The following is a 27,115-nucleotide window of genomic DNA, read 5'->3' as shown; positions in this document are numbered from 1 at the left end:
ATCTGTATTTCGTCATGTTTCTGTGTTCCTCTCCTAATTCTGGTAACAAGGAGAAATAAATAAGCAGTTACTGCAAAACTCTATGGGTAAATTGTGTTACACCTTCTGTTACTTCTCTTGTCTCTCGTGCCATATTTATCATCACAAATGGTTTTCCTACTCTATCCAGGAGTACAAATTACATGCAACTACTGTAGGTAAAAAAGGCATCAAAAGGGTAGAAGAGAAGGACAGTGTCATTTAGGATTCTGAAGAAGTGAAAAACAAAGGAGAAAATCAATGAAGGTGACAGAAGAAAAATAAAAATAAAAAAAGAAAAAGAAAAAAACCCACCAACAACAATGTTTCAGAAACACAGAGAAATTATAGCAGGTAAGATAGAACTGCATTTGATTGCCAGCATGGAGAGAAATAAGACAGTGATAAGAAAACAGTAGCTGTGACTGGGAGTTGTTTTAAAAACATATGGAAGCATTAAGATCCAGGATCTGATTTGACTAGCAAACAGAAAATTAAGCTAATAGCCAAATAAAAGAAAAAGGAACAGGAAAAATTCTTCACGTGAAACTAGCATTAATCAAAAGACATGAAACTACATTGGTAAGATAAGTGGAAAGAAGGAAAATTCTAACATTGAAACAACACAATGAAGGAGTGGTGAAAATCTGTAAGCAGTGGTTAACGGAGAAGAAGGCAGAGGAGAGAAGTAGTACTGCTTGTAAGGGATAGCATCTAAGTGGGTAAGAAATGAAGGACAAGCATTAATGTAAAATCTGTACAGTACTGTAAGACCAAGGTGCAAGAAAATAAATTACCACAGCCAATGTACTTAAGGAGCTAGAGACAGTAGTTGAGTGAGGAACAGTTTCAGCAAAAAACAAGGTAAAATGACATGTGTGTTTAATGCTTGTATAGGTCTGAAAGTAAAAATTATTGGCAAGAACTCCAGCACAGCAATATAACCAAATTAGCAATGTGAAATTGCCATATTACAGTGATATTTCCTGCCCATATACCCTGCCCACAATCACATACAATGCTCTACCCATTACATTTAACCACATTCACTCTAGACTGAAGAGATACACGCCAGGAGCACTAGAATTTTTAAAGGTCATTCCTACTCAATGTCTTTAAAGAAAAAAAGAAGTCAGCATACTAGAATGTAACTGTTTTTCACAAATGCAAACAGTAGCAAGTTTTCAGGACCAGTGCAACCACTGCAGAAAGAAAGACTGGAGCTCTCTATCCCAGTCTCAATCCCAAACAGGATGTATCAATGGGGCAGTTAGAAACACTAAAAAGAAGTAAATGCATTTAATGATTAACTAAATATCGCTTAAAATAAAATCAAGACAAATCCACCTTCTACATCTTCTATCTTAAGGAAGTAAGTTAGTTTCAGGCTTTTGCAAGCTGACTGAGAATGAATTATTAATATGCATAGAAAATTTCCTCAAAAATTGTATTTTCCTATGGCTTCCTGTGACAGAGAATTATTCAAGGTAAGACACACTAGTAACTATTATCTGCTATCAAGCCCAATGAGAGCTCTAGAGCACAATACTAGCTCTTAAGAAGGAAGGGAACATGTTTAATTTGTTACCTAAGTTGCACACTATCCACATGAAGCAGCGTCTCAAATGAATGGAACAAAGGTAAGATGCCAAAAAGGAGAAGAAAGGGGGCTAAAAAACGTGAGTCAAGGAACATTGCTCCAAAAGCAATGTTTCCTACTTATTTTCGTGGAAGCTACAACAGATACGAAGAGCACAATATCACTATTTGATAGAGCAAATTCTCAGCTACAAAACACTATTTGTCAACTTAGTTACCACCACTAGCTCTGCATTCATTCAGCAATGAACAAGAGCCTCCATGCCATGCTCATAAAAATCTGTATTGGTGGAGGTGACTTACTGCTGTTGTCGCTACTGCTGGATTGCATCATCCACTGCCTCACAGTGCTCACATTCACTATTTGGTCCACACTGATGTCCAGCAACCATCAATGAGTGCTAATGGGTGCCATTTTTTCTGCATGAGATATACAGTGACATGCCTTTGCTTCACATATACTCCCATGTCAGATCTCATTTTGTCAGATTGCCCCTCTGCTGCCATTTATCACATAGCAACAAAACACAATGAAATATTGGTGGGAAGTTTCAACATCTATTTCCATATCACCAATATCCACCTCTGACATAATGGGCCAACGTAATAAAAATAGGAGGCATTACTTCTGGAGCAGAACTCATACTTCTTGTAAAGCCTTTTTGCACATCCTGCTTCCATTTGTAAAGTTCATTTCTCAAGCAGAATTGGAAGACTTCTGGAGTTCCATGAAAAAATTGAAAGCTGTGCAACAGATATAGCCATATCCTATCATCTATACTGTATGCTTCTCCAACTGAATGAGCACTAAATGAGCAGCTAACAAAATTATTTATCTAAGAAATATAAATATTGGAAACTAACATTTCAAAAAAGAAAAAGCTGCCAAAATATTTTCCTATATATTGGGAAAAACTGATATCCCAACTAACAAACTGCAAAGGACAAAAATATGTTCTCATAAAATATAATTCTGCCAGATGTATTGCTAGCAAATCCATCAAAGTTATCACAACATCTAAAAAAAATTCAATCTTTCTTGGTCTGTGAACAACGAAGTATTTTCAGGGAAAGCATAAGTCATTACAGGAATTCCACATACATGTAACATGCAAACTTGGTTATCATAGTCATTTCTTGTAAAAGAAAATGAGCGCTATTTCACACTAAATTTAGTGTGAATAAGATAAATGAAATTCTTAAAATCTCTTTTTTCAGTTTACCTTCCAATTTCCTACAAACTCCAAATATCTGAATGTTAGTTCATTGTTAAAAAGAGTAGAATAAATCCCCACATAAGATGATGAAGTGAAGTCAAGTCTACTTAGTAACTGTTCACAGTTATCCCTCCATGAATCCTGTGAAGGCGTATCTCAAAAGAAAAGACACTTCTGAGAAAAGACTCATAGTTCCACCACCAACAAAGGCTATTAGGATTTGCATTAGGCAAGGGTCAGCTTCCAAAGCAGCTTTTGTTTGTTTGAGTATTTTAATTAACTGAAGTGGGGAGACAAAACCTTCAGAAAGTATGCAATCATGTTTACATATTGCAGCAAAAGGCCTGATTTTGATCCCACTGTATTTCCCTGCTTATTCACTCAGACTGCATACAGTCAGCACAGGAAAACAGATACAAATCATTATGCCAATTTGCATGTTTTAGCTCAAACACCAAGTGCTGACTTTTCATCAACACCTTTTGCTGTTATTATAAAGGACACAAGCTTCTTCCTCAAAAGAAGGCACAACTCAACACAAGCACCTAAGAAGAGGCATGATCAGCCAAGCATTTTACTTTTTTTTTTTTCCCCAACTATTTCAAAAAACCCAAAGACTACATCCTTATCTCTCACAGCTTTTTAATCAGTAAGCATGGTCTGATTAAAAATTTCATTTCTGGTTCATTTTTGCTCAGCTCAGCTGATCATGATCTTTGGCAAACTAATTTTTCACCACCAAAGCAAAAACGAATCAGGAAGAAAGGAAAAAGAATACACTATTTCACATAATAATCGTAAGGATTTCTGAGGTTATTCTTCTCACCTTAACTCTTTTGATTTACAATTGCTACTACTTTTCAAAACACCGAACTTTCCCCGCTCCCCAAGCCCATTTGAGACATGAAAAAGGCTGTACTCACCGGCCTTAATGTGAACATCCTGACTTCTGATTTTCCCTGAAGGATTTTCAGCTGTGCAATAGTAAGTGTTATCATGGATTAAGTTATTAAAGCTTGAAGGAGGGAAGGGGAAAATTTGGAGAGTGCCATTGGGGTGGACGTGGCGGATCCCTGGGACATCGTAGATCTCCTCGCCCGTTGCTAGGTACCATCTGAGCGTCACCGGGGGGATCCCTGCTGCTGGACAGGGTACCAATGTCCCTGTGGTGCTAGCAAACACTACCTCTTGCAGAGATGCATTGACAAAATATAGACTGGCATGTAGATCTTCACTGAAAACTGCAAGACAAAAAAAGGGGGGAAAAGAGATATTTTGAAAACCTGAAGCACAAGCTATTTCTATTAGCATTTGTAAATTCATATTTGCATGACAAAATGACATATGAAGTAATCACAAATTTTGCACAAACAGTGAAAATTCACCATCATTCCTTAATAACAACATGTACTATATTTCTAATACAGGTGCAATTTAATAGACACATTATCTAATTGGTCAGGTATCTCTAATAAGCAAAGACACGCTTTTTTTGGTAATGGTGATTCTGCCATTTGTGTAACTGTAGTTCCCCTCCCAACCAGAAACAAAAGATTTTATCACACAGTGGTAGCTAGCATTGGCCAGAACACAAGGTTAGCCCTCATTCTTCTGAAACTTATTCAATAGGCTATTCAGCTATTACCCAGATAGCTTGAAGATTCCAGTTTCCCTAACATTCCATCTGAAATACTTCCCTAATGCTCTTCTGCTTGAGAGACTACCAGCATAAGTCAAAGTTTTTGTTTTTCCATAAACACTGGGTGACACTACAAACAATACCACCCTATCGTCCATTTGTATATAAAACTAACTACTGAAAACCATCAGTTTTCCTTGAGATACACAGATAAACTTACATATTTCACAATATCTTGAATATAGTGAATACTGACATGATTTACTCATGCAAGTCTGGTAAGAAGTTTTTGAAAACGTGTTTATAATGGATCAGTCCAGTGAGACTGTTTTCAGGGTTAGTCTCCTACTGTCCTCCAGAAATAACTGTCAATCTTAACATGAAGTCACGAAGTAAACTTTCTGCCTCTGCCACTTAGTTTTATGGTGAGCTTGAAGCACAAAATGGACTATTTTCTCCTTCTCTCTCCAGACATTCAGAGGGAAGGAGATAAAAGGTGGGAAGAGATCATCTGGTACAGACAGAAGAATCCATCCAAGAAGAGGCTGGGCTGGCTCTGGGAAGCCCTAGAATGAAAGAAGTAGGAGAGACTTTCCTAGGGCAATAGAGAAAGACATCTGGCGTAACAAAGACAGCTGAATTAATGGACATCATATAACATTTTGAAAGGCACTTGGAAAGTTAGAAAGGAGAAATTTCATGCATTGGAGCCAACAAGTCCCTGCATACAGATGAGACAGGTGCTAACTCAGAATAATTAAGTTCTTCCTAGTTGGCTCAACTCTAGTAGAAACTTGGGTTTCTGGAAAGCAGAAAAAAGGCATAATAGGACTAAGCACAGGAGGAAGCACAGCTGAACAAGATGGTGCCACTTTTACTTAATACACTGCTAATTATAGATGTACTCTGAGGCAGAGAACAGTATTGTTGGTAACATAATAGAGAAGTAAAAAAAATAAAATTGGTATTGCTCATCTGCTGTACAAGCTATTCTTTCCAAATACAAGGGAAATAATCAACAGGGCATTCTATTTTCCATTGGCCAAAAAGGCGTTTACATAGAAGTAATAAATATAGTTCATATTGGCCAACTTTTATGCCATGCTGCTTCTCAAGCGACATTCACACTAAAAAAAATAGATTTTCTGGCTAAGAATAAATTCGTATATATGAAATTCCAAATGCCATAAAAATAAAGAATAACAGGAGCTATGACTGACACTTCCATGGAATTTAACTATAATCAAAATGCAGAACAGCCGAACTAGAGACTCATGCTACTAGCACATAACAATGATTTTTTCCAGCTGTTTTGTATCTCTAGTAAAAGCTTTGAATACTTTTGACAAACTTTCCATCCATCAGCCTATACAATAGTGCTTCATTTTAAAGAAGCATCTGGTACACATTCATCTTAATGGCAGTCACAAACACACTCAGATTCCTGGAAAATAATTGCAGCACTATAATACACGCACAGTGCTGACAATACAGATGCATTTTGTAGTGAAAAACAAGCTACTTAGATACATTCAATGACAAAAATGAGATTTCAGAATCCTTTAAGGATATTTCTCAGCAGTGTTCCATAGGAAGAGAGTTTGGTTATTTAGCTAACTACAAGTGATATATCAAAACTTAACTGAAACCAAGACAAGTCAAAGATGGTATGCAATTGTATGTTAATTAACGTTAAAATGCAATCCAATTAAACACTGTATTTTACAGTAAACAGCAGCAAGTGAAAACTAAAAGTTGCAATGGAGATTGACAGGGAAATCACAGAATCACAGAATTGTAGGGGTTGGAAGGGACCTCCAGAGATCATCGAGTCCAACCCCCCTGCCAAAGCAGGTTCCCTACAGCAGGTCGCACAGGTAGGCAGGTGAAATCTGATGAAAGAGCTATAAAAGAGCAAGCAGAAACAGCTGATGACAAAAGGAACCGTAAGAATAGAAAGGGAAAAATATATCAGACTGGTTCTAGTAACTACCTAAGTACTACTCTAAAAACAAGGTTTTAAAGTGCTTTGTCTCCAGAGAAATGGCTAAAATGGCAAAGGTCCAAGCAAAAAGGCATAGGTTTTCCCTAAAGTCTGCTCTGCAGGAATGGACTCTACAGCACCACTAAGTCAGACTGGAAATGAATTGCAGTGGAATTTGATTACACTTGGCCTGGACAAAGAAACATCAGCACTTTGGAAAAGATTACATCAATTAGTAGTCAAGGGAAGGAATGTCAGAGATTCCTTCTGAATGATGATCCTTATGGGTCTCTTCCAACTTGGGATATTCTACGACTTTGTATTACTGAAACCAGTAGCAGCTGATGGAAACAGCAATTCTGATTTTCAGCAGAACAAGTGGATGTCCCAATGGAAATCTCAAGGTAATAAACAGTCTGCACCTGTAAGCATTTCAGGGCCATCAAGTGAAGATCTTTGCCCTTATCCATGTGGTTGGAGGTGCACATAAACAGCTTATTGATCTGATAGACAAAGGGTAAGAAAAACTTGAATCTCAGGTTAAACAGACACCATAATCTTATTCCTAGAAGAACAGGAAGAAAGGATGCACTTTTTGCAAGTTCAGTCAAAATTCCTTAGACTCAACTCTTGAAGTGATAAGGTGAACTGACAGAGTATAATAGCCAAGGAAATTTCTCTTCATTTTCAAGGAGGACAACACTGCCATGCTCTGCCAGAAAAGTTCTAAATACATCAGCAGGACACAAAATTTCTTTTAGCAGTTGAGAAGTTTCTTGTCAAGTAAACTGGTTTACTTCAAGGCAAGGTTATCAGTGGGACTGCAAATCAATCACACTCAGAAAGTAAGCTTGAGTGCTGTACAGCCAGCTAGTCTGAGTGGACATAACCAGACTACACAGACATAGGTATAAACATCTAGGCTGGGCTTTGAGTTTGCTGTGCCTCAGTGCTCAGTGGCTGAGACTGGATTGGCTTTTTGTTACCTTTACTCTTACCTGATAGGCATCTTTCCTTAGGCATCCAGGACACTGCAACACCTACATATACATATGCTGCATATTTTTGAAGGCCTTACATAATATCCTAGCACACAGCACTTTGGATATTTCTGCCTCCAAAGGTATTGCTTGCCAAGGTTTCGTGATAAGTTGCTCAAGACAAAATAGGCTGAAACTGTTTCTTCATGATCTTCCTTTTTAGTGAGTTGAAGGATATGTCACTGAGATATGAAGGAGAAGATGCTACATAAACTATCATACTGGGTCAGGCTTGGGCTTGCTCTGTGCAGGATTGTGTGCCCTGGAGGGAACAGCACCAGCTGTAACAGAGATGAAAGATGACATGCTAAGGCAAACTGTGAAACTACCAGTCCAAGGAAGATCATACTCTTCCCTTCCTCCCCACTTATTTTGTGTCTGCCTCCTCCAGACTGTGTCACATTTAAGAATCTCCACCTTAACAACTTCAAAAGTGAAAACTTACTCAGATATTGGAGGTATCATAAGAAAATTTTCTATTTGCACGACTGGATGCCAGAATATAGTACAGCACCTTGGTATTGTGCATTTTCTTTTCATCATATTCTTTCCAGTTTTATGAAGTTCAAATAACATATTTGTTATTCTCATGGCTAGCTCTTTATTCTTCAAATTTTTACTCAGCCCTCTTTCCATATCCTGTTATGGATATGGAAACTATATATTATATATAACTATTAAAAGCCCCAGTTTTATCTCCGTGAAGGAATTGTGGTACTTTTCGGTCAAAAATGTTAGGAAAAAGTCTCTCAATGATTTGATACTTACATTTACATTGTTTTCCCTGCCTCGTTCATAAACTAAATACTATTCTTGTGATGTTTATGGAAGCGGAAAGTCTGGTCCTAAATTAATAGCAATTGAAAAACAAAGGAAGATTTATTTCTCCCCATCTCTGATTAATCACAAATATGAAGATTATTTGGTGCAAGCTCAGCCAAAGATCCTCTGAATGTGTTGCAAAGTGCCACGCTAGTGATCTGTGTTTCTATTCAGGATGAATTTTTTCAAGATGCTTTACTGTATCACTATTACTGACCTGTTTTTGAATAGGAAGAGACAGAGAAATGGATTTATTTTAAAAGGGGAAAGACTGGGCACTTACAAACACTAACATTGTTATCACTACTCAATTATCAAGTAACAGGTATGCAAAGTGACCTAGAGAAATACAGCTATCGTGGAAAGATCAGAGTAATGAGGAATTACAATAATCCATCTGTGATCATGTCTCCCTCTAGGGGTTTTAACTAATGACTGAAGTACAGGATAGCTAAATATTGTAAATTTTATTACAGCAAGAGTAAAATGAACAACCTTTTGCAATTTTGGCTCAGATTCTGACTCCTCATATGCTCCTGTAAACTAAGAAGAATTTAACACTCCTCACAACTTTTTTTTTTGGAGAGGATGAAAGGTAAGACTTATACAAGGATTAAGATGCGAGAGGAAACAATACAGCCATCACACCCGCAGTACAGCAAAACAGCACTAGATGAAGATGCTCTGATCAGACTCCAAAGAATATGTTACTAAAAACAACTAAAAGGACTGAAGACAACACTAGAGGAAAAAATGAGAGAATGGTGAAAATACCTTCAATATGGGGAAAAAAAATATGAAATAGAGCACACAAACTGATATGTCATTACAAGTATAATTAACAAATAGGTGACTATGCTAAATTACTACATTCAGACAAGTTGATACAAAAGCACCAGCTAAATACCACCTTACACAACAGTTTTCAGCCACTAATGGAGTCAAGGAAAAAATATATTTACCCACTTTGACCTCCTTGATCAATACTACATTCTCACAAGCTACGGCAAAAAAAAGCTGGGGAAAAAAACTGCCTGAAGTTATTATCAACTACAAAACGGAACATAACTTTTGTGCTCAGACAACACGTGTTCCCGGTAACAGTTGGAAGAAAAGATTTCCCCCCCAAAAAATACATCTTCCAGTAACAAACGCTGAAGCACCCACTCATCTGACGAAACAAGTTTCACCAATATCTCTTACCAAGGCCTCCTAAACTGTGAACAAGCAAGAACAACAATCTTCTCCATCAATTTTTCAATTAAAGAACACTAACTTGTCCAAATGAGAGCTGCACCTAGGCGAACTAGTAGTTCTCAACAAGTCACCTTGATAGCTGTCAGCGGTTTACGGGCTGGTTTGTCCTGGTTATGTGACTAATGGGGTGGGGGGATCCATGCAGCCATACCTTTGGAAAAGGGGAAGAGGGGAAAGGGTGGGGAAATGGGCCTGAAAACAAAACAGTGGCAATGACGTGAGGAGGAAAGTAAGTTTTCTTTTAGCATGCAAGATAATGCAATATAATACAATATAATTGGAATTGAAGATAATAAATCAAATAAAATGAGAGAGAGAGAGAGAGTGTCAAAAAAAAAAAAAAAAAAAAAAAAAAAACCACAATGGCCTTACTCTAATGCTGAAGGTCGGACAGCTTGAGAGCACACACACTGCAGAGACGAGCAGAAAAGGAAAAGGGACATCTTGTATCCTGCAAACAGTTTTATCTTTCCCTCTGAACACAGTAGGGAAACCGAACAGTGAACATTCCTCTGGGATATGTTGTTCTTCCCTTCTGAGACAGGTAGGTATACTTGGAACTAGACCATTAACTCTATAACTCCCAGTGCTCTACATGATGTTATGATGTGGAATACTGTTAACAAAAATCCTAAAACCATGACAATAGGCTTGAGGCCAAATCCTACAACCTGCACAGACCTGCATCAGCAGAGGGCAAGTGCAGAGATCCAGTGCACCTCAGAATAGTGCTTTGAAACCTGAAATCTCTGCATCTAACTAAAATGCTCCTTACTTTCTCTTTCTGACAGCTATCAGAGACCCTGATGAAACCAGACGACAAAATGAATCTGTTCACTCCCTGCTAGGGATTTCTCCCGGATTTGATGTCAGGGTATAATGACAAAGGGTGCTCTAGGAGATGGGGAAGACTTCATGGGGAACAAGGAGGTGAAGATTAGTTTCAGGGGAAAGCTTCCCCTGTTCCCCAGAACATCTTTCTCCCACCTCCCAAAGGGAGAACCATGAAGGAATAAAGGCAGGAACAGAGAGCCTAAAGAACAGGACATACCAGTTATCAGTTATTTATATCTACTAAAGAAAGGCTCCAAGGGAACTGGAGGAGTATTAATTTGCAAAATGCAACATTTCAAAGCTGTTATCTAAAAAAACTATCAAGTTATTCACTAATGTCACTTGCTCAGTTTCAGTAGTCATCCCAGAGAATGGTTTACTAGGATAAAACAAAAATTTTTAAGTTGAAAGCGTATCTTAAATGTTTGACTTTTTGTGGTTCAAGCAGTAATGTAGATTGTTACAATTCTTAAAGCAGTATGAAGCGATGGGAAAAAATAATAAAAAGATGTAATCTAAGCACATACAGATGAGCCAGTTAGTTTTTCTACTTCTATAATGTATGTGATTATGTAATTGGTAACATTTAGGAAGCCAAAATTCTTTCCACAGTATGTGATCTCTAAATGCAGAACTATTTCCTATGTAACGTGTTGTGTAATGGTAGCCAGTATTTATAGAGCTAAACAGTATAAAATTACACAACGCCCAAAAGGAACAAAAAATTGACTATGCTTTTTCTAATTGGTACTCTACTTCAATATGCCAGAGCTCAACTTTTTAATCCAAAATAGTATTCATTTGAATCAGTTTCAAAATCAGAAACACTAATGAGGATAATTAAGTATGCAATTATATATATTTTTTTTGCTGCCAAAAAACACCGACAGAAAAAAAAACAACACAGTCTTATATTATCAGTCCAACAGGACAGCAACCCCCATTAAATCAAAGTAGTCCTCCACAATTAATAGAAAAGGTCCTTGGGTCAAGCCATAAGAAGAAGTAGAACTCACAAATGAGTTACATCTCTGAAAAGGGGAAGAAAATTGAGTTCTAGTAGACTGCATTATAGAGACTTGAGCACACAGGCTAATGATGAGTAGCAAATGCAATAGACACATGTCATAAGAACCTTTAATCGGCTAAAAATCAGCTAAAAAGGAATAACCCACTTGTGATTTAAATGCTTACTTTTAATTGCCAATAATGAATAGCTAGCCTTTCATTCAACCTGTGTGTGATAGGTAAAAAAAAAATTGCATTTTTCTGGACTATAAACTACCACACTAAGACACAGGTAGGTTCTTTTCTCTTGTTTATTTAAAATGAGACCTGCTGTAGGGAACCTGCTTTGGCAGGGGGGTTGGGCTCGATGATCCCTGGAGGTCCCTTCCAACCCCTACAATTCTGTGTGATTCTGTGTAAAAGAACAAAGATAAACTAAATAAAAGGCAAACAAATAGTTGCCAGTCTGGGGCGAAAACATACGCATTGTTTCTTCTTGAGAAGCCCACTCATAACCTCAGCTCCACTTTCTGTTCTCATAGAGAAATTCTCAACTGCAAGATCAACAAAAGCAACTGTGCAGAAATGAAAAAAAGGCCCTCAGTTTTATATTTCTGGTTCAAAAATCTGTAAACGAGCAGCAGGAATGTAACATTACAGAGTTCTGAAAAATACAACATTCATATCGCTTTTATTTTGGTTTACAAATTTATCGCATTTTCTATAAACAGAGTAACTACTTACAAGGACCACTGGCTGAGATCTATTGAATTTTAGTCTGAGCCTTGTCTAGAAAAACACTGCAACTGACCTAATGCTTTCTTCTAGCGCCTTCTGGTCATGTGCATCACATCCTAACATGACAGCTTTAGAACCAAACAGCAGCAGACAAAGACCAGCAGTCCTCTCACTGAGCTTGTGCAGGAAAAACCCAGAGTTGTTTCCTTTTCCTTTTTGTTTGTTTGTTTGTTTCCTTTTATTTTCTTAAAGATCTCTTTCACACAAAGATGGGAGTAAAATAAAATTTCTCAAGGAAACTAATAAAGGGAGGAGACAGTGAATAGATCATAGAATCATAGAATCATAGAATCACCAAGGTTGGAAAAGGCCTAAAAGATCATCCAGTCCAACCGTTCACCTATTCCCAATAGCTCCCACTAAACCATGTCCCTCAACACAACATCCAGCCTTTCCTTGAACACCCCCAGGCTCGGTGACTCCACCACCTCCCTGGGCATCCATTCCAGTGCCTGACCACCCTTTCTGAAAAGTGGGCTGAGTCACAGGAGCATCCCAGCTACAGAGCTGGAGCAGCGCTTCCTACCCAGGTACCACACTCAGCACTGCCTGAACATGGAGTGAAGGGGGCACAGCTGCCCATCTTGCTTGAGGAATGGCTTTCAAGCAATGCTGAGTTCAAATAAAGGTGAGTGAGAGAAAAGAAAAAATACCCCCAATGTAACAATCACTTTTGGTCAGTGTAAACAGCCAGAAGCAGTAAGTGTAAGTAGACAGCCTCACTTTTGCAACAAAAACTGAAGTTGTATATAATATTAATGATCAAACATCTGAAACATGCCTGAAGTGATTTGGCTTTAGTAAGCACCCAAATAAAACCAGTAATTATGTAGGCACTGAGCTCAAGTAGTGCAACACAACAAGGCTTAATGAAGAAAAGAAGTCTCATTAGCATTTGGTTATTGCTCTCATTTTTCCTACACTGCTTCTGAGACCATCGTGATGTACCAATTTTCGTTTTGATCTCACTAAATGAAAAGAAAGAAAAATGTGTTGGTTTTCACGGCTACTACTCTGGAAGATTAGAGCTATGACAAATTACTGCAATTTTAACAAAGTAAGTACCAAAACTAGGCATTAACTCTACCTACCACTTGGCCAAAAAGAAAAAGAAATACCAGGAAAACAGCAGATCATAAACATTTGGGGGGATTTAATTTTGTTTCTTAACAAAAACAACCAAGATATGAATTCTGGAATCCACAGTATTTAAACAACTGCAGTCTAGTGTTCTCTTTGTCAAGAGCTTAGTGTACAATTCAAATAATAAGGCCAATAAAGAAAATATTAGTATTTCAAAATATAAACAATCTATTCCCTTGTGTAGCATTACATTTCTTTTATTCTTTTATTGAGTGAGTGGTGCAAGCTTCAGAGAGTTGGTTTGCTGGAGAGGAAGAGTTTTAAGATGAAGAAATCAAACATATCTAAAAAATTAGAATGAGATAGGTTTTACATCATCACTAGATAAAGTAACATACATCATAGCTGAACATACAAATATCTACCAGTACCATAGTATCATGTTTATACTGTGGTCTCTGCTTTCCAATTATATCCTCTAAAACAGTTGATCTAAAGAAGATTTTTTGATAAATGTATCCAAAGGTATAGTAAATAGCATCAATAGCTTGCAGTAAATGACCAACCTAAGTGAAATATTCCTTAAAACTTATACAACTGAAGTAAAAACAAGATGTATTTCTTATTATAGTGTTTTAAGTTCAGTTTAAAGAAATCTGTTCCCTTCTAGCTTCCCTGGCAGAATTCTTTACAAAGACCGCGCCTTAAGAATAACTGCACAAAATCATTTTATTAAATCATTTTTGGCAACAGAATGACAATGTTTTACACCTGCACAACTACTTGGACTCCACTTGTTTGACTTCCCCCCCCAGTACCTTGTTTCTACCACATATTTGATAAGTCAAAAGGATATCCCAAGCCTAGCAGCCTAATGAGCTAATATGGTGAAGACATGCTGGCACCTCATAAAAAAAGCAGCCACCATCCAGCCGAGGCACTTTGGACAATCCAGGCTTCGTGGCACAGCTGCATGCATTGACCAACAGCACAAACCAAGATAAAAGGGCTGAGTCCACTGCCCTGGGCAGATGCCATTCTGCTGTAAAAGTATAGGCATGACACTGCCAGATTTGCTCCCTGTGCTGGTGCATCATCTTGAAGATGAGACACTTCTCCTTGCCTTCCTCCAAAACAACACATTTTCAAGGTCAGGTTGATGGGGCTCCGAGCAATTTGCTCTGGCTGTAGGTGTCCATCATCATGACAGGGGAGTCCCTGTTCATTGCAGGTGACCTTTAAGAACCCTTCCAGCTCAAATGATTCTGTGATAAAATTATCCTAGTGAAAGGAAAAGAAATTCTTTCATTTTCAATTTCTTTAAATTTCTTTTAAAAAAAAAAACAACACATGCCTCTTCTTGTTAGAGCAGAACAAAATGCGAGTACAAGTGTCTATTTACTCATCATCCAACATCCAACAGTGGATGCTTAGGAAAGGATGCTTAGGAAAGAGTCTTTCATAATACTTTCTTAATAGTGACTGCTAGTTTGAAGTTCAATATCACATGACTAACCAGGATTACTTTCTCTGTTTGTAATGTTCAACACTCACTTCCCTTTATATTTCCCAATGATCTCTATTATGGAGAACAGCACTTACATGCTATTGGGTTATCTTAAAAGGTGTTTCATCAGAAAATCTTTTCACTTAATTATTTATGATCTCTTCAGTTCATTTCTGCACAAAACCAAGCTTGGAACCACTTGCATAGTGACTTCTCTCCAGCAAGAAAGTCATCTGTTTTATATGCTACCATTTTGTCTTCATGAGGACTCCCTCATCCTGTGACATCTTCATTTCATACTTCTTCACATGACACTTCAGTGAACTCTTTTTAAAGATCTTATTTTATAATGACTGCATTCTCCCTGTCCACCTTTGATTCTTCTTCATAAAAATTAAAAAAGAGAGAAAGCATTTTAAAAAGGCACGGCTTTCAGACTTCCTTCCCTGCCTTGCAAACTGAATTTACCCATGTGCTCTAATAACTTTGTTCATTCTTAGTTTGACATTAAAAAAGACCTTCTAGCCTCCACCATACTCCTCTAAAATAACAAAAGCTCTGACATTAAATTTCCAAATAAAGGTGTAAGTATAAGTCAACATAAGCAAAAGGTTACAGTAGTCATCATTTCTCCAGGTAATTATATAACTAATTTTATTAACACTTGAAAGAATCTCATCTATGATTGAGTTTCTTCTAGAATTTCTTCCACGTGCACTGCATTTTTGGATCATTCCTAAGCACTGCCTTTCAAAGAGAATGAGTAAGAGATTATCTTACTCCCTGCACTGAGACACAGAGTGCACAGAGTTGCTCGAATTTTCTACTTCAGCTGTGCAGCGCAATTAAGCGCACTTGTCCTGACAATGGACTAAGAAGCTGCTCCTGTGAAACCTACATCTGTGCACATGGCTCAGGTATTGAAAACTGCCAGTGCAGACAGATCCAATTCATGGGCAGTAGGTCTGACATGTCCAGTTTTGTATCTTCTGCACACTTTATATGGGACCGCAGACCAACCAGCGACCAACAGATCCAGGCTTAAAACATCTCTGCTGGTGGAAGTATCATGATTGACAAAGTCAGGAGGTCAGCACAGAAAATTCAGGTAGCTAACTCTGCATCCCTGGACATTTCCTTTGCTCCTTCACCAGCCTCACCAGATCTTCCATGCCTTAGGCAAGCTGCTTCTCAAAATCTGCTTCATCATAAAACAGGTATTTCACTCGGTAAGGTTGAAAAACTTCTTTTTCTTCCATTTTGAGAAACAATACATATTATGAAGGATGATTTTAATATGTCCTATGTACTCTCCTGCTTATCCACATTCACTCATTCTTGATAAAGTACACTTAATGTCTGGCCTAAAAGTTCTAAGAATTATTTTAAAATATTTTTCTAGCACCAGCTCCTTATGGTTTGAGTTATCTGGGCCCAGACAGCCATTTCTAAACATTTGTTTAATTTCATAATTTTCTATATTGTTTCTTACTGGTTTTCACCTAGCCTTTACCACGTTTGTTGAGAACCTAAGGACTGAACAAAAATATTCTTCAGGATTTCAGCTCCAGAAGACAAGTCTTCACAAACAGTATGTTCTTCCATACTTGTCAACTTCCACCGTCCATCTTTAAGTTTCAGATCATCACATTTTCCTCATCTTTTGGCTCATGACACCCCTCAGCCTACCTTTAGAGGATTCTTTTTCCCTGAAGAAATCTTACTCCTTCCCTTCATTATCGTTCTATTCAGCAATGCACCAAGGCTGGCAGATAATACAAGAGCCTTCAAGAAAAGGCTAGTGGAGAGATCCTACTGTCTAGCTTTTTATTAATACAATCTACTTCTAATGAGTCTTTTGTTATTGTTTTCTGTGTCACTGGTACCTCTTAAATCAATTCAGTGACAGCTCCTATATGCTATGTCAGACTAAGGCAAAAGCAGTGAGGATGCACCTTCCCTTGAAGCTTCCAACCACAACATGTGCCTTTCACCCATCAGCTTCATGGACTGCGTTCCAATTGGTGTGACCTAGCTAGCCTTAACAAGCTGAAAATGCATCTTTTCATTCATCAACCACATTAAATCATAATATTTAAGGCTTAATAAAATGACTGTGTTTTGCAAAATAGCTTCTCCCACACACACTCCTGCTCCTAATCAGTGCTAATTAAGTGTCTGCATCATACAAAGTGACAGCAATATACAATCTGAAGCAGAGTTTAAAGTGTAAATAATGACAAGATAAAAGAGAACTTTTGAACAAAATCTAAGCATCAAGTAGTCATTATGTGTAATCACTATCACAATCTAATGACATTTTGTGCTGGAACAGGAATATGAACAGAAGTTAAAGTGTCTAATATATTGTATTTATTTGTTTTAACTTATATTTTTCCCAATTTGTATTTGGGAATTTGTACAAGATACTTTTAAAGTGTCTTGTATCTTAATTAACAAAATTAATATAGGAAAGCCCCAATAAGAATCTGCTTTCCCATCACACAAACAAATCCACAGATAATTTATGTGGTATCCATAGGTAGATGTGACAGACCATATACACAAACATTGACTAGAAGTAATCAGAAGGTAGAGAAACAGAAAATTAGACTTCTTTTCTCTCATAGACTTATAAGCAGACATGCCTGCTTGCCTAAAAACAGCTCCTGAAAGTGCATTCAGCTGCAGGTACACCAGCCATGCTATCTGTAGAGGAAAGGCAAATTATGGCAGAGTAGAAGAAAGCAAAGAGAAATTCTTGTTGCTTTTGACCTTGCATATTTTTAAATGTTATTTGATGACCACTTCAAAGCATTACCAAAAAATGTATCCATTTTGTTCAGCATCATGGCAGCAGGTTTACAACTGTCAATAAGTTCTTTGACTTGAAGGAGCCTCCTGAAAGTCAGTATCTATATCACTAGCATTTCCCTTGCGATGCAGTCCTGAAAATGGAATTGCTATTATTTCACTTCAGCATCAAGAAAGCAGCATGAGAGGAAAGAGGATAATAAAAGAGAAGGCTTAAGTATCTGAATGACTAGAAGTACTGACTCCTAACTGTCATTTCACCCAAAACTTTATGTGAACGGGAAACCTCTCACACAGATCAAACAAAAAGGGCATATAAACCGAAAACCACCTTAACTAATCATGAGAAATATCAGACTGCACAGTAGCATTAGCTGAGTTCTGATTCATAACTTCCATATGACTACAGAGAGCAGTGAGCCACCCATGGCACAATGTTCAGGTTAAAGGGTATATTTTTATTATCATTATTTTTTAATCAACCAAGTACTATTTGAAACTTTATCCTTGTTGTTTAACAGTAAAGTCAGGGTACAGAATAATACCACAGTTCTCCCTAAGTCGTGTTTTCATGTATGAATAAAGAAGTCTTGATTTATGAAGAGCATGCTCATCAGCCACTTCAACTCTGATGGTCAAAACAGATAATTTCACTTCAAATCATAGGATCATAGAATGGCCTGGGTTGAAAAGGACCACAGTGATCACCCAGTTTCAACCTCCCTGTTATGTGCAGGGTCGCCAACCAGCAGACCAGGCTGCCCAGAGCCACATCCAGCCTGGCCTTGAATGCCTCCAGCAATGGGGCATCCACAGCCTCCTTGGGCAACCTGTTCCAGTGCCTCACCACCCTCTGTGTGAAAAACTTCCTTCTCATATCTAAACTAAACCTCCCTGTCTCACCTCTCCCTTTCTTTCTTCATCCAGCGTTTTCAGAATTTTCTGCTTTCCTAAATATCTGGAGCTGGCGAGGATGAGAAAGGGAGTTGGAAATTTTCTTTTCTCCCATTAAAGCTTAACAAAATGGAAAATCAGTATTTCTATTCTACCGTTCTGGGAATGGCAACATGAAAGGTAGAAACGCATGTGGCATGATTGGCTATGATCACCTTAAACCATTCCCTTAAATGAACTGAAAGCATAAATAAGATCAGCTGACTGGTAAAATAAGAAAGGAAGAAATCATATTATTCTCCCATAGTTGCAGTGTTAAGCAAACAAATGAAAAACAGTCATTATTTCTCGTGAAAAAGTCTGGAATTTTTTAATTCATCATCTGTAAAGGTGTACACACTAAACAGCTGGTATACTAAAACAGGAAAATTAATGGCCAAGCATGCAATGTTTGGTAATATAATAATTATTTTACTAGATCAAATTAATGGCCTACTTGCACTGCTTCACACTGGAGATGACAGCACATGAACACACACACAAGTAAGTGCACCATTATCACCCCCCTGCAAAGGCCATCACCCTATTTTCTTCTCTATAGTTACAGCACAACACAATTGAAAGTTTCTATTCCCTCTGTTATTTGGTTGTATTAGCCACAACTTGGTACATTGTTGCTTCCAGCAGAGATTTTTACTCCCTCTCTGGTTGTTCTCATGTTCCCACTTGAAAAAAATAATAACAATAAATAAAAAAGAATAAAAGCCACCTAATCAAAACATCCACCCCACTCCCCATACACTTCATGTTCATTTAATTTTTGCAATTAAAAATATTCAATTAAAAATTCCCATTTGTACATCAGTCATTATAGCATACAAACAGGTAGTTTCAGCAAAATTCTGAACGTTCTGGTTTGCTTTGCTATTCCACAATGAAATGAATACTCAGCTTAAGCCTGTGCCTAATTTTAATGGTTTGTTTTTACTCCCCCATTGATCTGTTGTCATGTTTAATCACAACGACAAAAAAAAGAAAAACAAAAAACAAAAAAAACCCACACAACAACAACAAAAAAAAAACCCCAAATAAGTAGGGTAGGCTTTAAGAACTGTGCATTTAATTACATAAAGGACTCAGCTGGGAGGAAGGGGAGACATTGACCTTTGTATCAGTTTTCATGAGCTTACGTGTCCTTCTTAGCCTCCCAGAACGCTAACCCTGAGAGTGGGGAAATAAAGCATCTCTACATTAGAATCAAATAAAATGCCACCCTTGGGAATGGTATTACCTTTGCATGCAATTTTCTTTACAATTCTCTTATCCAGTATAAAACTGAATAAATATTTGAGAATATAAGAAACAACAGAAGGGTTGAACAATGGCACCAAGCAGGCATTTCTTGTTTCCCTAAACAGCGATTTGCCAGTACAGCACCACCCCCATCAGCACCAAAGCCAAGAACACACACACATATAGGAACAGTTTTTCAGATCACGTTAAATAACAACACAACAGTAAGAAGCATTGTACCACGAAGATATATTATATATAGAAACCTGAAGCTTTCATGATTCTGAGGATAATATGACAGTTTCCTCAGGGATTTCAACAGTATCTAAATTTCTGTATTACTCTCAGGAAGCTTGGAAATAATTTGTTTCTTCCAGAATTCTAACCCTTGGGATCTTTATTCTTATGTACACATCTCACTAATAAACAAATGTGATTGATCTAGTGGGAAAAAGGTACATATATCATTTTACACCAATCACTAGTACCAAATTAAGCATTTTAAGTGAATGCTGTTGTTAAAAGCATAATCAGTTTATCTTACAGACAAAAAAAACCTAAATAAAATAGCGTGTGATTACCAGTATTACTTTTGAGGCAATAGTGAGCCCCATTTTGGAGCTTCAAGCAACCTTTCCTCAGATGCTGTCATGAATCTCTTATTCATCCAAAACATTGCCCTGGAACAGGTTACCCAGTGAGGTTGTGGATGTATCCTTCCTGGAAGCACTCAAGGCCAGGCTGGATGAGGCTCTGAGTAACCTGGTCTACGGGGAGGTGTCCCTGCCATAGCAGGGGGTTGGATGATCTTAGAGCTCCCTTCCAACCCAAACCATTCTATGATTCTCTAATAGGTCTTAAATGTAACAAAGCAAATCAGAAAGATTTAAGTAAAGTAAATCAGTGATCAGAAAGATAATAGCCTAGTTTTTCCTGGGAGGCCTGAGTAAGCAGGAAAAACTCTAAGTAATCCAAATTTTGATGACCTGAAGAACAGTTTTGCAATATGCAGAAATTACCACTGATATTGTTTATAGGGCTGAAACTTGGGATTTTCCTCATAGCAAGCATAGGTAACATTATCAAAAGAAAGCAAGAGCATACAAAAGTGGCTCATACGAATTTCAGGTTACAGATAAAGGTAGATTGATCAATTTCATTATGCCAAAACTAAAATTTTACACTGACTTTCTGCAAAACATGTGTGTTAACTTTCAGTAGAATGGTAGGATGAATGTTAAGCATGTAATGGATAAAAACATATTTGATGTTAAATCTAGTGAAAAAGAATAAAGGAATATATGCAAGTCTCCATCTAGAGATTCGGGTGGTTTGTTAGGGATATATCTTTACACAACAATTTGTTACAGCATTGTATTTATTACAGTTGCAACACATTGCTTTAACCATGAAAGAAGACACTTCCTTGTGGAGGATAAAGATCTACTCAGACGTGGTATCTTTCTGTGATAGACATTCGGAAATTCTTAGGCAAGAAGCAGTGCAAGAACAACAATCTAAGCAAGAAAAATTGAGAAGCAGCACTATTTCAGGTCTACATAAAGATTCTAAAATTGATGAAAAGGAGTGGAATGGCAGCAGACGAGCAAAAACTATATGAATTGCTTGAGGACTTATGGGAAGGGCTGAGGTAGCTGAAAACCCAACTGTGGGCACTGCCCAGCCTGACACTAGTCATGCAAAGAAGTAAAGAAGCATAACTCCCTTCACTCCACACCAGGGCTACAAACAGCCTTTGCGAAGCACAACAGTAGCCGTCTGCCTACACTGCAGTCATTGCTTCAACCACAGTTTTGGCACAGGCCTGCATGAGACTCGTTTTTTTTTTCAACTCAGAAACAGCATTTTTGCTGCAGAGCAACCACATTTATGGCATATTTTGACAATCAAGTAGGTTTGGCTGTTTGGAGATCCACAATGATATGGCTGTTATGTTACCACTGTAAGTTACTGTAAAGATTATTTTGCAATGATTAAATTCATGGGTACAGTTGTGTCAGTGAGCTCACCCCTGGTGGTCACCAGGACTATCCTTCTCATGGCAACTCATATGGGATCTGTCTTGCTGAGCCAGTGGTGAAAGGAGACACTGATTCTTGTTCTACACCAATAAGAAAATCATTCTGTCTATATTTATAACTGAGGTGCTGCAGAACTTCAAAAACTTCTCATAAATTTTGATTGCTAAGTGTTTTACTTATCAATGACATTTAATTTTAAAAGCTAGACAGATTTGCATTGTGAAGTTCTTAGATCTTTATACCGAAGCTTTATGCAAAAGCCATCACAGGTAACGTTGATTTAGTGAACAGAAAGCTCAGAACAGGTGAAGATAGAAAACAAATGCAAAGGTGAACACATCAACAGAGGCACAACACAAATTCAAATTAAAGAGGGTTTCTGAACAGTCCTGCTTCCTACAATGCTGAGTGAAGATGTGAGCTGACTGTAATGTAATGTCATTTTTAGTAAGATGTTTGAGACATACAGTCACTAGTGAATAAGGGGAGATGCTGGAGGTAAGGAAAAGCTCCAAATGACTGCAGTCCTCAGTAGAAAGGCACTGATTTCCATCATTCAGTGAAGCAACGTTAATGACTACATTTCTCTATACTTCCTGTAGGTATCATCCTGGACTGCCATCAGGAGTTCGTCTGTCATACTCAGGATTAACTCCTCAGCTTCTTTGGGAAAACCTTCTGTGGACACTTGCATCACACGTGAAGCTGGTATTTCTTTCCCACAGACTCACATTTTAGGAGAAATCTCCCATATAAGCTGAGTACGAGCAAACTTCTGAACTTCTCATGCTTTTACTCATTTAAAGACCAAAGATCTTCTTCAAACAAGTGCAAACCATAATTTATTACTTTTTTCAATAAACTGAGATAAATTTCTTTCTTTCCTTTCTTTCCATTGTTCTGCTCACCCAATCCCCTGAAGAACAGTTTTGACTCCTTCACTGTTTTCCTACCCCTCAAGCTGCACTGATCTTCCAGTAGTATGAAGTGTGCTGACAGCAGGTACCAAGACAATGTATTCTCCAAGCAAGCTTCAGACATAAGAAGAGCAGCCAGTTTTCCAGAAAGACAGGGACAAGCTAATAAGTGGCATTAAGTAGGATATAAAGATGTGCTCTCTTTTGGAGCAGTGCTCCCTTGCCTGACTAGCACTGGTTTAAACAGCCTCCCCAGCCTGTCTGCTTTCTTCCTACTATCCTTAAAGGAGCTCATAAAGGAGCCATGTGAGCCCCATAAACCATGTGCCCTCTTCTGCTTAGTCATCACTTCTCAACCCTTCCATGGCTGGCAGAAGAGTCAACACTGGTAGAGGGATGTGCTAGCAGGGAAGAAGGAGAGAGGAGAAAGAATGGAAGAGAGGCTAGCTCTATTCTGTATGGCCTTCACATAATCATAAAGGGTTGGAATGAAACACTGGAGATGCCTAGTCCAACCCCACCATTAAAGTATTTTCCCCACATTAGGTTACACAGGAAAGCATCCAGGAAGGTTCTGAATATCTAAGAGAAGGAGATTACACAATCTCTCTGGGCAGCTTTACCCTACATTAAGAAGTCAGACTGTAGTGGGGCCAAACATAGACAAGAAGTGCACATCACAGCTGCCCATAAGAGAATAGGAAAGTCACATGGGCTATGCAGCATAAGCCATGTAGGGATGTCTGACAGGGACCATGATGCAAAAGTGAACTTTGCTACCTGAAGAGGACTTAAAGCATCTGACTCTTGCCTACACCAGTGAAGAACGTTAATGTTCCTCTGCATTGAGATGTTGCAACACAAACACTGGTAGCTAAAAACTAGGCAAGAGCACTCCATAAATAAGAGCCATCTGCAGATATACAAAGAACCAGTAGGTAGGTAAAGAGGTGAAAGTCAAAGGTCTTTAAGTATACTCTACTTCTGTTTTTGAAACCTCAGTGAATATCAGTATAATGTAAATGCAGCATTTCTTTGAATACTATACATTCAAGACTCATTCCTCAGAAGTTCCTTTGTGCTTCTCAGATGTAGAATCAGCACAAACTAACTCTCCACACAAAATAATTGTTATTTTAAATTCTTAAGGTATTTCTTAAAAAAAAATAAATAAATAAAAAATAAAAAAAATTTTTAAAGCATTTTTACAAGTAGATCATTCTTAAAGGATGTGTATTGTCTGCATGCAGTTCAATTTGTACACAGCCAACACTTAAATGCCTTGTTATTGCTGGCTTCCTTTTCTGAGTGCAAATAAATACACACTTCTTTTTCCCAGCCTTTGTATCCTCAGGCCTATTTGGCATACTGAGGAGAAAACACCTTGAAATTAAATGAGGGAATAAAATAATAAAGCTACACACATTTTGCTTTTACTAACTTTAACAGCAATTAGGCAAATAAGTCGTCTGTTTAGGAAGAGAATTTAGGGTCTGTCATTAGAGGTGTTAAGAGTATGATCTGTACAATATTTGAGGAACTAGCACAAGAAGGGATGGAGGAAAACAGAAAAGAAATTAAGAAACAAAAATCCCAAACACAAAACAAAAATCACAATTCTTACTCTAATTAAAGGACAGACCAAATGGCCCAGGAGGTGAGGAACAGAATCTAAATGGCCCAGAAACTAAAAAAATAAAGCAACATTTTTATCTAACTAGAAACAAATATAAAGCCAAAAAACAACTTGCTTTTTAAAAACACTGATGCTCACCTGGTGCTAAAGATAGAAAGCAGCAGCTATTTCTGTGTTTCTGAACCCCATAGTGCATTTTCTAATGGTTCATCTTCCAGCAGTATGTTTTTCATGAACTGTACTTCAAGTGTCTCCACGTAAATAATAAGGTCTTTGAGCTGACCTTGTAAAAGTCTTCTCTTGGAAATGCACAGATAGAAATGAACTTTAAAGGTCAGCCCTATAGGGAAATAAATATATCTGGTGTCCAAGCTGCAGTCAATATGTGCAGGTAAGAGGTGACTGCTTTACTTGCAAAGGAGAACAATAAAATAGAAGCAGGCTGACTTTCATTTTTGTTAGAGAAACATAAAATTTACACTAAACCTTCTAATAGACTTTTACTCCTTTGCCAAAATAGATTTTCCTATATCATCAACTGGAAGTCTACTTTTCAGCCAAATCAATCATTTTGACAGATCAACATGCAGAGATGCTGTGCATTTACTGAAAGGACAGCAAATTCACCTTCCCTCCTAAAGCCTGCACCCCTTCCTACATAGCATTGCTCAAGGAGTCACCTACAGCAGTGCCTACATCCAACTTTTCTGTGGTCAAAAGGGATTATGTTCACAGACCGATGCTAATAATACACAACAGGGAGAGAAAAAACAAAAAACAACAAGCACCAACTGTTTGGGGAGCAAATACATAACTTTCCAGATGCTGGCTGCAGACTGTGCACGTGGGAGATGTACAGGTGCTTCTCCTTGCTCCACGTCACAGCCGGCAGTGGGATCCCCACCAGCGCAGAGGGTGCCAATGCGGTAGCTGGAGAGAAACCACAGCCACTCTGCATCTTCCCCATCCTGCTCTACATCCATCCTCCTCTCAAATGTCATTGGCCCAATTGAGGAGAAAAATAATTAGTTTCACTCTACTTCCTGCTAATTACAGAGTGTATAATCTGCCAAACGATGTACACGCTCATGTTGGCTGTGGCCTACTGCCTCCCCCTGCTATCATAGACATCCTCACTCTGAGGCAGGCAGCGAATGGCTCACCAGTGACAGCTGGCAAACCAGCCTCTGGGAATAAAACATTTTAGCACTTCATAAATTTCTAACAAGGTTTCAAATTGCTTCGGTTTCCCTCCTCTCAGCTCTGTCAGCCTAGCAAAAGAGTTGGAGGTGGGGAGGGGTAGGTGAACACTAATTAAATCTGCAGCAGAAAAGTAGAACTGGTAAGATAGTTCATTATATTTAATAAGTAGCAATTAGACTACAACTCCAAGCTAGATTCTTCCTGTGATCCATTGGCAGCATGGGAAAGCCAAAACATCCATCTGCCTCATATTATTTAACATACAAGCAAGTAAAGCACTTCAAAGCACAGCTGCATTACATGTTTAAGCATAATGGAAGGTGACACTCAATGCAAAAAAAAATTGAAGGGAACATGCAGCTTGACTGGTGTTCATATTAAGGTTTCACATCACTATTCACACAACAAATGGTTTCCAAATTCCTTCACGAAGCTACCATCAAGATAAAAAGCTGTATTATTATTATTAGTAGTAGTAGTAGTATTGACTAAACACAACACACTACAATGAATCTTACATCCTGCCCATAGGAAAATAAGTAGGATAAAAATAATAGGATGCAAATAGCTATTGATCATATTTATAGCACAGTAACTTACAGGTGTAAGTTATCAACTCCTTTCATTATGAACATAAAATACAGCGGGACTGATCTAAAGGCCAAATGCCACAGAAAATTGGATTTTTGGCAATATAGAGAAGTTGTAAAAGGTAGAGATTTTACACAGAAAATAGGTTTGTGGGAAATAGACAAGAAGAAATAGAGAACAATGTACATGTGTTTAATTAAAAAGGAAGACCACGGTAGAACAATAGTGCCATGTTGTTACAGTTATACTTCTCTTTTAGCCAAAAATGACCTTTAGGATATGCACCCTCATTTTACTAGCGAGGGTGCCAGTAGTTGCAAGTAGATTGATTCATTTTCACTATATTTAGCTCTGCAAAATGAGAAGAGCACTACTTTCAACTTGGTAGAGAAAAATGCAGAAGGGGCAGGGAGGTATCAAATCTGGTTATGCCACGCAGTTTCCTAAGAAATGATAAAATTCTGCATGAGAAAAAGGAAAAAGGGAAAGAAAGAAAAAAAAAAAAAAAAAAAAAGGAACCAAAATGAACACACAGAAGAGCAGATGCTCTTATCTCACAAGAAAAAGAATTTGACACCAGAACCACCACTTTGCTGTGCCCTCTTCTCAGCAGAATCTTTAAATACAGATGTTTCTTCCAGAAAAAAATCCTTTGCCAAAATGTCTTTACTCTTACCAGAAAGTCTTATACCTACAGAAAAAAAGATGTCAAATCTCTAGGCACCTTCATTGGTAAAGACTGAGGTTCTAAAAGATTTCTCTATCTCAGTCTTAACTAGCAAGACTGGTCTTTAGGAATCCCAGGTCCCAGGGACTGAAGGAAAGCCTGGAGTAAGTAGTAGTACCCTTGGTGGAAGAGGATCAGATCAGGGAATACTTAAGTGAACATACATAAATTTATGGGCCCTGATGGAAGTGC

At 37.9% G+C, this 27,115-nt stretch overlaps 1 protein-coding gene across 4 annotated transcripts in view; it reads right to left on the bottom strand.

Moving 5' to 3' along the window:
- Positions 1-27,115, bottom strand: part of DSCAM (DS cell adhesion molecule) — a 461,893-nt gene that overhangs the window by 373,506 nt on the left and 61,272 nt on the right. For all 4 annotated transcript variants that reach the window (XM_052674351.1, XM_052674353.1, XM_052674354.1 and 1 more), the window contains exon 2: positions 3,758-4,075. In XM_052674351.1, coding sequence (XP_052530311.1) covers positions 3,758-4,075 — 318 coding nt within the window. The remainder of the gene's footprint in view (positions 1-3,757; positions 4,076-27,115) is intronic.

Source organism: Tympanuchus pallidicinctus, unplaced genomic scaffold (assembly GCF_026119805.1).
Source record: "Tympanuchus pallidicinctus isolate F22 unplaced genomic scaffold, pur_lepc_1.0 scaffold14, whole genome shotgun sequence".
Taxonomy (NCBI): domain Eukaryota; kingdom Metazoa; phylum Chordata; class Aves; order Galliformes; family Phasianidae; genus Tympanuchus; species Tympanuchus pallidicinctus.
Note: the sequence above shows the minus strand (reverse complement) of the source record. Positions and strands in the feature narration are given on the sequence as shown.